Raw genomic sequence first — 14,284 nt, 5'->3', positions numbered from 1 at the left:
GTCCCATTTAGACAAATTATATTACTTAGTGTAAACCCAACGGAACTTGACAAGGCAAGTGTGAGCTTTAAGTTCTCTGGTGGTCCAAGCCTGAGTCAAGAGGATGAACTTTCTGGAAGATACAGGAACTGTCTGAATTGTGGAATCCTTGTCCTGGCTGCACAGTGTTATTGTATTTTTCTACCGTCTCCTTCAAAAACCTAATTGGTAACAAGTGCTATGAATGCCAGAAGTGAGTGAGCTTGACATTTGACAAATTAGATCCCTGTGGTTCTGTGACTATACCACACTGCAGATCACAGAGCTAGTAAACAAATTAAAAGTTATGCAAAGCCTATCATGACGTTTGTTCTTTTTCACCCTCTCTTACCCCTTTTACTGCCTCTGCAGAGAAGTATGCAATTTGTCATATTCACTGTGCAAGGGGCATAGCTGTGAAAATGCGTGCATTGGGTCATTGACAATGCTCCCCTGGGGCATGGTTTACCTGCTGTGTACCATCGTGGTAGCACCCTCACAATATGCAGCTGTCGGCATGTTGATCTCTTTCCTGCTATGGAGCTGATTGCAGGTTTTGTGTTGGTGCACATAGCCAAGTCACTGGTGATAAATTAAGGTCCCAATAAGTACCTCTGTGATGGCTGAATGCCTCCTGGAAAAACTGATTTGCATGTGGATGAAACTGTAGCATGGGCACCTGTAATAACATAACCTATGCATCGTTTATACACTTATTCCTTCTACTAATTTGTTGCACAGGAGATAATGCTTACAATTTTCTAGTAATATCATAGTACAAAGTCAAGTTTTATTCTAGTCAGCAACAGAGCAGTACCCGTGGCCAAACTCTTGGAGTTTTAGCTTCTAAAAAGTGCTGTGTGAACAGGAAGGCAGTGGTGATTTTCAAGTTTGAGGGTCTTGTTCTAGAGAAATCTTTTAAAGATTTAATTCATATATGGATGCATGCCTCTGTGGGTGTGTGCACATGAGTGCAGGTTCTTGTGGAGGCCAGAAGAGGGTGTCAGATCTCCTGGAGTTAAAGGTGGATTCTGGAACTAAACTTGGGTCCTCTGCTGTTATTTATTGCTGAGCCATCTCTCCAGCACCTAGTGAAATCTTTTAAAAACAATTAAAATAATGTTTTTCATGTCATGTGTGTATCCTTTTTCTCATATTTTATAAACTGACCATGTCATCTTGGTCACACAGGCTTATATTGACTGGCATTTGAAAAAGTGTATTTATTATGAATGTGTACTGAATAGCTAGCCTACATTGTGCACCTCAGGAAAGTCAAGGGTTTTTTTTTTTTTGTTTTTGTTTTGTTGTTTTGTTTTTCCTTTCATAATAAAGACTTCTACTTACTTCTGAGTGCTCAACACATGAGATGGTCACCAGTAAGCATGTGTTGGGGTCAGCAGCTCAGGGCTCTGAAATTCTGGATGTAAAATCCGGAATTGACTATCTGACTATCCTGGTAGGGAATGCATGGCTGTAGGCAGAGAAGGCATGGAGGCGGGACCCGGAACAGGAAGTGATGGTCACATCCATCCCACATAAAGGAATCAGAGGGCGAACAGGAAGTGGCGCTGGGCTATACTTAATGAGATGGGCTTCCCATCTCATCTCTGTCTATTGGTCTCTCTGGTGTGCATAAAGACAAAACCAAAAGAAAACAAAACACCCTATGGGTAACTGAAGTACTCATTCAAATGGGCTTCTCCCACTTCAGGGGAAAAAACACCCAGGATGTATTATGAACAATAGAGAAAGAAGCTGGCAAATGAAATGGAATCTAAGAATAAGTTCCCCTGCAGTTGAAGTGGACCCTGTGGGTTGAGACAGCGTCTGTGTCTGTCATCTATTCTTAATACTGACATGTTGAACTTGGAGTAGAAAGCTGTACAAGTTCTGGAGTCCAGTTCATAACAGGGATTAAACACTGTGCTTTGGGCACTGAAATAAAAATAGCTCAGAAACAATTGTTCATGGCCAATTTCTGAGTTAGTTTCCTATTGCCATGTAAGAATGCTACAGCCTAAGTACAGTAGAAATAGTAGCGTGTATACATTCTCTTAGTTGGGTCATTAAAAACAAAAGCATATATATTCTCTCTTAGTTGCAGTGGGTCATTAAAAACAAGAGTATATAAACATTCTTTCCTCAATTCAGTGGGTCAGATGTGTGGCTGAGCTAGGATCAGGCTCGGAAGGGCTTATACCAAGGAGCTAGTTGGTCTCCTCTCTTAACTGAGAGGAGAATACGCTTCAGACACACTTGGATTGTTGACAGAGGCTGGAACTCAGTATGCCACTGAGGTTTCTAGCAGTTTCCCACACGGCATTAGCTGGAGGCTGTAAGTAGCTCTGTAAGGTTCCTGCGGTCTCCATACTCTGAAGATCTTCTAGTGGCAACTTCATAACACGATTATTTGTTTCTTCAAGGCCAGAGAACTATTGCTTTAGTATCCATTAGCAGGATGGAGCCCACCTGCCCCCATCCCATGCCTATCATACACACACAGGTATGTGCAAATCTAATCACACCCTTGATGTATTCTGTTCACTTGAAGTGTGTTAGTTTACCCCCCTAATGCCGTGATAACACTGCAACCAAGGCAGCTTATGGGAGGACAGGTTGTATTTGGTTTGCAGTTCCAGAGGGATTAGAGCCCATTATGGCAAGAAGAGCGGCAACAGGCGGCAGACATGGCAGGTGGGTAGAGCAGAAGCTGAGGCTTCACACTTTTCCTTTAAAAAGCTGATTTAAAGGAGATTTAAAAATTAAAAAAATATTGTGTGTGTGTGTGTGTGTGTACGCATGTGCTGCAGAGGTCAGAGGTCTTGGACTTATAGACAGCTGTAAACTGCCTAATGTGGGAGTTGGGAATCAGACGACATCTCTTGGGAGATTAGTACGTACTCCTGACCACCGATCCATCTCTCTAGCTCAGGACTCAATATCTTGAATCACAAGCAGGAAGTGGAGAACACACAGGAAAGGGAACAGGGCTTTGAAACCCAAAAGTCTGCCCTGGTGACATTTCTTCCAGTAAGATCATACCTTCTAAACCTCCGAACAGCGCCATCAACTGGGGCCCAAGCATTCAAACATCTGATCCTATGGGACCATTCTCATTCAAACACCACAGGAGGCAAGCGACAATTCCCACTTACCTGAAGGAGAAACAGAGATAGACGCACACAGGGGCTTACCTAAGAATTTTGCTTGCTGTAGTTTCCAATCTGACTGCAGATTGTGACAGCCTGGAGAGTTCCTAACATACAGATAGTTTGCACTCACCTAGAGCATCCAGGGGCCTGGGCCCAAACTTGTGCTCTCTTTTATAAAATGTCCAAAGTAATCTGATGATTATGCAATGAGTTTGCCACCAATCTTCAGGTGTACCTACTGTATGTGTTAGCTCAAGTTGCCATGGAGACCACAGAGAACACAGGGAGCTGTTAGGACTGTAGATGAACTCTGTCATTTTTTAATTAATATATGACTGCTAGATTATAGTTTATTCTTCCCCAGATTTCTGACTACATTGACAGCCAAGGTAACTATAGCTTGACGGCTAGGAAACAGACCTACCTCTCTACCTAAACTCAGTTTCTAGCGACTAGTTCAGATGCAAGCTTTCACAGGTTTAATCTGTCACTTTCTTACCTAAACTTGTTTTCCATTGATTAAATGCTTCATATTTCCTCTTCTTGCTGTGCCACTGTCCTACCATTAAGCATTCCAGTATGCGATCCAATTGTATAAGCACAAATTCGAATTTCAAATTTTCTTTGGTTGTCTTTTAGCTAAATTTAAAGTGATATATATTCAGTCTCCTAGACAGAAGGAAAAAGCCCTTCTCTCCTTTTCTCCTCCACGAAAGGCTCATCTTAAAGACTGTTCATGTTTTTGACTCACGTTGTTATCTCTTTTGTAAACTTATAAGCTACAGAAAAACCACTCAGATCTAACTCTCATGGACCAAATAGACTCCGCCAGACAAGTACATCTGCTAATCAATAGTCTAAAGTTCCCTCTTACTACCTATTCCAGAGGGTTGGAGTCCTCTGAGTTTCAATTGTACATACAAAAAAAAATTCTTTCTCCCAAACATACTTAATCATATTCTCTACCTATAAGGTGTGTGTGTGTGTGTGTGTGTGTGTGTGTGTGTGTATTTCAGCATCTTGTCAAGTCCAGGCATTTACTACAATCCAGGACAGCGTCAGAGAAGCAACCTCTAGATGCTCCCATCTTCTTTCACAGACATAGATGCTTCTGCTAGACCTCTTTCTTCTGATCTATCTGCAGATGGCTCCATGGATCCTGGACAACAAGGAAACAGCCAATTCTGAGACTGGACCAACATTCCCATACCCATTCTTCTAGGTTTCCTCCACATCACCCTGAAGTCAGCAGGAGGTAGCTAAAGATCACGACGGCCCTATTCCTGCTCCACCATCACCTCTTTCTAATTTTTTCTTTTTTAATTAAACCAAAACAAGGGAATACTAGCATTTTGTCTAAGCTCTGCTTCACAGTTACCTGGCAACAGCTGGGTGTGCTTGACTCACTATAAAAGGGGCTGCTTGCCCCCTCTTCTGTCTCTTGCTCTGTCCTCTTGCCCCTTCCCCCCCTCCATTTCCTACCCCTTTTCTCTCTACGTGCTCATGGCTAGCCTCTATTTCTCTGCTTCTATTCTTCTCTACTCTGTCTCTCAACTCCCCTCCCCATGCCCTGAGAAAACTCTATTCTATACTATACCATCGTGTGGCTGGTCCCTCAGGGGGAAGGGATGCCTCAGCATGGGCCTGCAGAGGTACCCTTTCCCCCATACCTTACCACACACCCACTAAAACATATTCCTTCTCTCTTTATCTCTTTATAAGCACAACAGTATGACCCTAAAACACAGGGCTTTCTTCTTCTGAACCAAGAAAGACGGAAATATCAGAGAATTTAAAAGAACAAATCTTTATTCAGTAGCTTGTACACAAAGTAAAAGTTGTTGACCGAGTGAGACAATATCTAGTAGTTGAGCTAATACCTTTAAGAAATCTCTTGGTCCGAATCTAGATCTAACATGGCAGGTTGGAGAATACTCCTCAGCTGACAATAATGCTGAGAGTGGAATGAAGAGAAATGTTAAAGCCATCAGAGGAGGAAGAAGCCTTGAGTTTGATCCCCGGACCCAAAGCAAAACAAACCAAGTGCTGAGGGCGGGGAAGGATGTGGTTAGAGAAGCACCTTCTGGAAAAAGTACACTTAGGACAAAAATCCTAGTTGGAAAGTGTGGAGAGCTGCATAGTGCTGTGCCTTTAAGATGGCACCGGTTTCCGCCTTCCGCCATCCTGATGGTGAGTGCTCTCAGGAGTAAACAAGTCCACATTTGGCTGTGGCTGGTGATCTGGCTTGCTTCCGTGTATGTGGACCTATCTGCTGTCGCCACCTGGCTTGCTGGGGTAGGCTAGCCCTAGACTACTTAAGCCTGGGAGGCACTTCCCCCGGGGTCAGAAGCTTATTCAAGGTTCCTGAATAAACTGCTTGGAGAAGAGCTCAAGTGTTGAGTCTTCCTTGCTGGTCGAGGCTAGGAGCGACAAGTGGTGGCCTCATCTGAAGAGGCTCAGAACTCCTGCAGTCAGGGCAGTGCACTGGTAAGTTCCCAAGGTAAGTTGGGACAATAAAGTCCGCAGAACGCGGCCATTTTGCTCTTCTCTGTAGACAGAGAGCGGGCAAGTTCGCTGTGTGGTGAACCAAAAGTGAAAGGCACTGCATGTTGAAAGTATACTTTTGGGTGGAATTTAGTTATGGGCGCTTCTCAGTCACACCCAATTTTTTTGGCTCTTCAAGAGCTGCTTTTGTCAAGGAATTTAAAGATAAAAAGTTCAACTCTATTAAGATTTTTAAATGAGTGCGATACCGTGGCTCCGTGGTTCGCAGTATCAGGAAATCTTACAGTATCCTGCTGGGACTCAGGAACAGGGAACCTTGCAAAAGGGGTGAGACCTATCTGGAAGTTAGTGAGAAGCTGCTTGGAAGATCAGAAATGCTGTAAGGCAGTCGAAGAGGGACAAACAGCCTTAGAAATGTTGCAGGAACAGAGATCGGAGAGGGCTGCAGGTGAGAAGGGAGGTAAGAAAAGGGAGCCACTGTACTCTAGTCTTGAGGACTTTGAGGACTCAGAGTCCACGGACTCAGAAGGAGAATTACATGCCCTAGTAGAACAGCTAGAGAGAACAACTGTGAGGAAGAGGAAAAAGAGAAAAGAGAAGGAGAAACCTCCATTGGCAGCAAGCGGCGGATCGGAGGCCGCCATTAAGACGCCCTCGGATCCTCCATCTTATCTTGAAGCCGCACAGGCTACTCCGCCTACTCAGCCTGCTCCACCCTCCTATGCAGGGAGATCATTTTGTCCAGGGATATGGCCCCAGGTCAGGACTGAGTTGCAGTTTTCCTACCATGTTTACCAAGACCCACAGGGAAACAGGTATGAAGAACCACTTGATTTTAAAGTAGTGAAATCTCTTGCGGAGTCGGTCCGCACGTATGGGATTACTGCTTTTTTCACCCTGGCCCAAGTAGAAGCTCTTAGCAGACACTGTATGACACGTAGCGATTGGAGTGGACTATCCCGTGCCTGTTTGAGTCCAGGGCAATATTTAGACTAGAAGGCATTTTTGATTGAGAATGTGACTGAACAAGCAGCTGCCAACCAGAGAAATGGTAATACGACCTGGGATAGGGATATGCTGCTCGGATAGGGCAGATTTGCCAATCAGCAGACGGGCTACCTGGTCCATCCAGGTCTATGAGCAGATTAATCAGATAGCTACGAGAGCGTGGAAGTCATTGCCAAACAAAGGGGAAGTGAGTGGCAATCTGACCAAGATCTTGCAGGGCGCTATGGAACCCTTCTCAGACTTTGTGACCTGCTTGGTGGAAGCCGCAGGGAGGATTTTTGGTGATCCTGATACAGCCATGCCACTCATTAAACAGCTAGTCTATGAACAATGTACTAAGGAGTATAGAGCCGCAATTACACCTTATAAGAGCAAAGGCCTTGAAGCATGGATGAAGGTGTGCAGAGAGCTCGGGGGACCCCTGACCAATGCAGGGTTAGCAGCTGCCGTGGTGCAGCTGACACAGAAGAAAGGGGATAATTTAGGGGCATGCTTCAAGTGTGGAAAGTTAGGTCACCTGAAAAGACAGTGTCTGGAGAAAGGAACTAGAGATTATGGCGGAGGAGGAAGTGGCCAACGCCCTAAGCAGCCAGGCCTCTGCCCAAAGTGTAAAAAGGGAAATCACTGGGCGAATGAATGTCGCTCAGTCAGAGATATTAATGGCCAGCCCATTACTCAGGGAAACGGTGGTGCCCGTCCAAAAAAACAGACAGAGGGGGTCCATGACCCCAGGGCCCACAAATATATGGGGCAGTGGAGAGTCAGGACGAGGAGACTCCAGAGAGATGGCTGTCCCTTCGCCATCCGAGGAACCGCGGAGAGCCACTAAGGGCTTGGCGGGATTGGACCTCCTCTCCACCACCCAACTCGTATTAACACCCCAAATGGGGGTCCAGTTAATTGAAACAGACTTTAAAGGACCCCTTGAGCCTGGCACAGTTGGGCTATTGCTAGGAAGATCCTCCTCAGCACTGAGAGGACTTATTGTGCACCCTGGAGTCATAGATCCAGATTATAGTGGAGTTGTAAAAATTATGGTTGCCTCTCCACGAGGGATAACTGCCATTTCTCCTGGAGATAGAATTGCTCAATTAGTCATTTTACTGAGTCTGCATGACCGCTATGCTGCAAAGGATCAAGGAAGAGGAAAAGGAGGTTTTGGATCCACAGGAGTAGATTTAACATTTCTGTCCCTGGATCTTGACCAACGTCCTGTGCTAGAGTTGAACATAGAAGGGAAAAGGATCCTGGGTCTTTTGGATACAGGAGCAGACAGAAGCATACTAGCTAAGAAAGACTGGCCTTCAGGTTGGCCTGTGCAATCTTCCTCTCAAACCTTGCAAGGACTTGGCTATGCAAAAACTCCGGACATGAGTGCAAGGCAGCTAAAGTGGCAGGATCAGGAAGGGCATTCCAGAGTTGTGCAACCATATGTACTTGAGTTGCCGATTTCCCTATGGGGAAGAGATTTGTTAAAAGACATGGGGTTTAAGTTAAGCAATGAGTATTCTGTTTCCGCCCAGCGCATGATGCAAGGTATGGGTTATGCTCCAGGCTTTGGAATAGGGAAGTATCTGCAAGGGCATAGGAGTCCTATATCCGCTCAACAGAGACAAAAGAGACAGGGCCTGGGTTTTTCCTAGGGGCCGCTGAGGAAGGCATTCCCATAACTTGGAAGACAGAGGAACCAGTATGGGTTTCTCAGTGGCCACTGTATTCTGAAAAGCTAAGCACTGCCAAAGAGTTGGTGGCTGAGCAGATGTCCTTAAAGCATGTAAGACCATCTGTTTCTCCCTGGAATACACCTATTTTTGTTATCAGAAAGAAATCAGGGAAATGGAGGTTGCTGCATGATCTGCGTGCTATTAATCAACAAATGCAGATCATGGGCCCAGTACAGCGAGGGTTGCCACTTTTATCATCTTTGCCAGCCTCCTGGCCTATAATAGTAATAGATATAAAGGACTGTTTTTTCTCCATCCCCTTGTGTGCCAAGGATAGTGAAAGGTTTGCATTCACCATTCCCTCATGTAATCATGAAGAACCTGATAGGAGATTTGAATGGGTAGTCTTACCTCAGGGCATGGCAAATAGCCCTACTATGTGTCAACTCTATGTGGGCGAAGCCATTGCCCCTCTGAGAAGAAAGTTCCCAGCTTTGAGATGTGTTCACTATATAGATGATATCTGGCTAGCAGCTAAAAGTGAACAGGTTTTAGATCTAGCCTACGGAGAACTGATTAAGTTACTGGAGAGGAGAGGATTGTTTATCACCCCTGAAAAGGTTCAAGAGGAGAGCATAATCAATTACCTAGGAGCACGAACTGGGCCTGTAAATATACCTCCTCAGAAGATTGAGTTAAGGAAAGATAATTTGAAGACCTTAAATGATTTTCAAAAGTTATTAGGGGATATTAATTGGATAAGAAGCTATTTAAAGTTGCCAAATTATGAATTAAAGCCCCTATATAATATTTTGATAGGTGATTCAGCACTTGATTCTCCTAGGCAATTAACAGCAGAGGCTAGAGTAGCATTGTAAAAGGTTGAGGAGAGACTTCAGAGTGCCTTCCTGCAACGATGGCAAGACCATCAGCCTATTCTTTTATGCATCTTTGCCACTGCCTATCAACCTGCAGGATTATTGTGGCAGGAAGGGCCATTGTTATGGATGTATCCTAAAATTTTGCCTGCTAAATCAGTGGAGCATTATCCGACGGCCATTGCAGCACTTGCCCTGAATGGCATACAACAGTATGTGCAATTTTTTTGGGTCTCCCCTGCTTCTATCATAGTACCCTATTCTAGTCATCAGCTTAAGATCTTATGCGGTACTATTGATGATTGGGCTATTTTGCAATGCAGTTTTTCAGGTCAATTTGATAATCACTATCCCCAGCACCCATTGTTGTCCTTTTTTAAGGAGCATCCCGTGATTTTTCCAAAAGTAACTTCTATGCGCCCCATAAAGGGTGTTCCCAATGTGTTTACAGATGGTTCAAAAACAGGCTGTGGAGCCTATGTGGTGGAAAAACAAGAACCGGTGATGTGTCAGTTTTCACCAGGATCCCCTTAGATTGTAGAACTGGAAATAGTTGTGGAAGTGTTTAAGAATTGCACATTTGCATTTAATTTGATTTCAGATTCTGCCTATGTAGTAAATGCTGTTAAGAGCTTGGAAGCTGCGGGCGCTATAAAATCTAGCAGTAAGGTTTTTCATTTGCTGCATGACCTTCAGCAGTTGATTTGGCAAAGGAGACAACTGTTTCACATTCAACACATCAGAGCACACACAGGTCTGCCTGGCCCACTGAGTAAGGGTAATGATATTGTGGACCGATAGACCAGAGTGGAGTGTGTTTTCCTAAGTACAGCTCTGGAGCAGGCTCGACAGTTTCACCAAACCTTTCATGTCAATTCAAAAACCCTGCAACAAAAATTCCACTTGTCTAGAGTGGATGCTCGACAAGTGGTTTTGGACTGCCCTCAATGTATTATCCATCATCATCCTCCTAGCATTGGAGTCAACCCTAGAGGGTTGTTGCCTCTTAAACTTTGGCAGATGGATATTACGCATATCTCCGAATTTGGAACTTTAAAATATGTACATGTGTCAGTTGACACCTGTTCAGGTGTCATACATGCTACAACTCTGAGTGGAGAAAAGGCTAGCAATGTTGTCACACATTGCTTGAAAGCCTGGGCTGCGTGGGGAAAACCATGACAGCTAAAAACCGACAATGGACCAGCCTATACGGCCCAAACTTTCATTAGTTTCTGCAAACAGATGGAGGTGCAGATCTCCCATGGACTACCTTATAATCCTCAAGGACAAGGCGTCGTGAAGCGTGCCCACCGCACCTTAAAAGAGTGTCTACAAAAACAAAAAGGGGAAATAGGCCAAGGCCGGACCCCTAAAGAAAGAATATCATTAGCTCTACCCTTAATTTTAAAAATTTGGATGTTCATGGCCGCTCGGCAGTGGACAGACATCAGGACTTACATGGTCCATCTAAGGGCATGGTGAAATGGAGGGATATCCTGACAGGCTCCTGGTGAGGGCCTGATGCCATGCTGACATGGGCACGAGGTTCTGTTTGTGTTTTTCCTCAGGACCAACAGGATCCAGTGTGGGTGCCCGAGCGCCTGGTGCGGAAGGTTTGCCATGAAGACCCTCCTGAGGCTCGAGATTATGATGGTGACAGTGACATCAGGGATAGCAGAGCCAAGATGGGGGATCCTATAGGTATTCCCAAAACCGATGCCTGTGATGTACAATGCACGAGTGTTCCCTCACTTGTTTAACACCAATAGAAGCTTGGGAATGGCTTACTTACCCTATGATAGCCAATTTAGTAGCATAGAAAGTAACAGAAGCCTAAAACTACAGGGCAGTCTGTGTTTCTATATGGTTAGAAATATATCAGATACAATTGACTGCATTAAAATTTATAATCAATCTGCTGCATGGCTGGAAGAAGCATATTGGGGCACTAGCCATGATGTGATGGCTAATGCATGTGTCCTATCAGGCTGGTGGCCCAGCCGGGAGGGCCATATTTGCCCTCCTGCTCAACCACGTTGGGCCCCTTTTTGCCAGGGAGTCATGGAAGAAAGTGGCCTGCTTCCATGGACAGGCTGTCAGAGCAGAAAAGCCACATGGGCTGTACATCATTATTTTTCCTTTTCCCCATATATTAACATAGAATTTAATGCAACCCATCCTGGCCCCAATTTTACTGATGTGGATCTAGATAAGAGTAGTGTTAATCCTTTTGATTTGTGGCTTCTGTGTGGTATTAACAGGAGCTGTACAGATTTGTCCCCCCTGGCCATGTTGGGCGGAGGTAGCTTTGGTAGAGGGGTTTTAAGCTTTGACTGGAAAGGAAGTATGTCTGATAAGTTAGAAACAGGAAGTTCATCTGGTAGTTTTTCTTGGCAGATGGACCGGGTTACTTACCAGGAAGCGAGCAGGACTGTTTTCACACCTACCCCGGTGTGTGTCTGGCCCCCATTCTTGTGGTTAGTCAGTAATAGTAGCGTTTCTGCTAAGGAAGAGATACAATGCACTCCTCAAACATGTTTTTATACCTTATGCTGGAATGCCACACTTTATCTGTTTGCCATTATTACTCACATGCCTCGTTATGTGCCAGTGCCAGTTGAGGCTCCTAGCAGCCTATAACTATTTAGACAAAAAAGGGATTTTGGCATCACGGCAGCCATTGTTGCCGCTGTTACTGTAGCGGCCATTGGCGCCACTGCCACTGCCTCCGCTTTTGCCTTGTCCAGTTCCATACAAACTGCAGAGACCTTGAATAACCTATCCTCCAATGTGGCTACTACCCTGGACCTGCAAGCTTCCATCAGTTCTCAAATAAAGGGAGGGTTGATGCTGGTCAATCAGAGAATTGACCTAGTACAGGAACAAGTGGACACCCTTTGGCAACTGGTGCAGCTAGGATGTGAATGGAAAATGACCGGCCTGTGCATTACCTCTATACAATATCATAATTTTACCCATGCAGCAAATATGTCTAAAACACTGTCACAGTTCTTATTACAGAATTGGACCTTGGAATTCGAAGAAACCCTGAGGGAGTTGAGATTCGCAATAGTCCATGTTAATTCCACGAGAGTGGACCTATCTCTGGCTGAAGGACTGACTACGTGGATTTCATCAGCTGTGGATCACTTGAAGGAGTGGGCAGGTTTAGGATCCTTGGCGGTACTCATGGGATTTGCCTCCATGGTGGGCCTCTGGTGCATTTGCAGGTTAAGGGTTATACAACAGCGGCAAGCGGCCATGATTGTTCAAGCCTTTACAGCCTTTGAGGCCGGACTGTCCCCCCAAGTTTGGCTGGCAGCCATCAAGCCTTGAGTTGTCACGTTCAGGTTGCGAGGCTAGGCACTGCACTTGAGGTATGCGGTCAGCTGCCCGCAGCCTCAAGGAGAGCAAGTCTGATAGATGCGGGTTAGTACCGTCCTTTCCCCCAATTTATCCAATCTCTCCCGCCTCAGAAAAAATCAGTACTGGATGGGTCTGGCACTGCCTGGGTAGAGATACCTTGGAAGGGCTAGTACAATGTCCTTTTCTCTCCTTCTGAGATCAGACCTCTACTCTCACCTGTTTCGTACAAAAACAAAAAGGGGAAACTGTGGAGAGCTGCATAGTGCCGCGCCTTTAAGATGGCGCCAGTCTCCGCCTTCCACCATCCTGATGGCAAGTGCTCTCAGGAGTAAACAAGTCCTTATTTGGCTGTGGCTGGTGATCTGGCTTGCTTCCGTGTATATGGACCTATCTGCTGTCACCACGGGGCTCGCTGGGGTAGGCTAGCCCTAGACTACTTAAGCCTGGGAGGTGCTTCCCCCGGGGTCAGAAGCTTATTAAGGTTGCTGAATAAACTGCTTGGAGAAGAGCTCGAGTGTTGCCTCTTCCTTGCTGGTGGAGGCTAGGCGTGACAGGAAAGATTGACCAGGAGAATGTGTGGGTAAGAACAGACAGGAAAGATAGATCAGAAGGATACAGGGACTTCCAAAGCTACCTAGAGATCTGCATGTCCCCCAAAAGCCCATGAATTATCTTTAAGGCCCATGGATGTATCTTTGTGGTGGACCCTTTAGGAAGTGGAGTACAGCAGAAGAGATTGGGATCAGCCAGTGCGTGCTCCTAAGGGACCCATCCATGAATGCTACTGTATAAAAACACCCTCAAAAGGACATTCTGTTTTAGCTAAAATTGTTTGGAAAACATGGCATGACCAGAGCATTTCTGTTTACTATTTAGACCTTTTAAACATGGTCTCCATGACCTTGAGCTGAGCATTCCCAGAAGCACATCTACCACCTTCTGTTTTAAATGATGGCCGTCACCAGAGAATTCTTAGGAATGTGCTGTCAGGTTCTCTCCTCCAGGAGTGTGTAGGCTCGTCAAGCAAAACCTATGCTGTCTTTGCTGAAGGAGGCATTGCTTTTGGAGTGTCCACTGTGAGGGACTTCTCTTCCCTTCATCAGGTGACGAACAGTTCTCTACTCTTTATCTATTGGTCATGCTTTTTATCCACTTCCACTCACTGAGACATGAACCCACTGCCTTTGGTTGTATTGTTACAGGCCCCCAAAGCATCAGCATCAAAGAATTATGCATTGAAACCACAGAAAACAAATAAATTATGACATTTCATTTTTAAAAAGTTGATATCTTGTCATAACAGTAGAAACGAACACAGGAATCCAATCTTCCAGCTGCCATGGTTTTCTATTAATGCAGCTTATATGTATAACATTTTATAACATTGGATATATCTCTCCCCCACTGCCCACTGTCTCTTTCTTCCGTCTCTGTCTGTTCCTCCTCTGACTCTCTCTGACTGTCTGTCTCTCCATAACTACACTGAATGAAGCAATGTCATTCATTGAACTCTTGTATTTCTGTTTTCTTTGACAGAATTCTTGACCAAGGAGAGGAAAGAGTATCTTTTCACAAGTATCTCTTCTCTTCTCTTCTCTTCTCTTCTCTTCTCTTCTCTTCTCTTCTCTTCTCTTCTCTTCTCTTCTCTTCTCTTCTCTTCTCTTCTCCCCTCCCCTCCCCTCCCCTC

At 45.1% G+C, this 14,284-nt stretch overlaps 1 protein-coding gene across 1 annotated transcript in view; it reads right to left on the bottom strand.

Annotated features, from left to right (window-relative positions):
- The window catches only part of Frem3 (FRAS1 related extracellular matrix 3), a 93,541-nt gene that overhangs the window by 32,710 nt on the left and 46,547 nt on the right, over positions 1 to 14,284 (bottom strand). Inside the window, 1 exon segment of the mRNA XM_028753446.1 lies at positions 4,856 to 4,878. Coding sequence (XP_028609279.1) covers positions 4,856 to 4,878 — 23 coding nt within the window.

The sequence above is a fragment of the Grammomys surdaster genome, unplaced genomic scaffold (genome assembly GCF_004785775.1).
Source record: "Grammomys surdaster isolate TR1022 unplaced genomic scaffold, NIH_TR_1.0 125947, whole genome shotgun sequence".
Taxonomy (NCBI): Eukaryota; Metazoa; Chordata; class Mammalia; order Rodentia; family Muridae; genus Grammomys; species Grammomys surdaster.
Note: the sequence above shows the minus strand (reverse complement) of the source record. Positions and strands in the feature narration are given on the sequence as shown.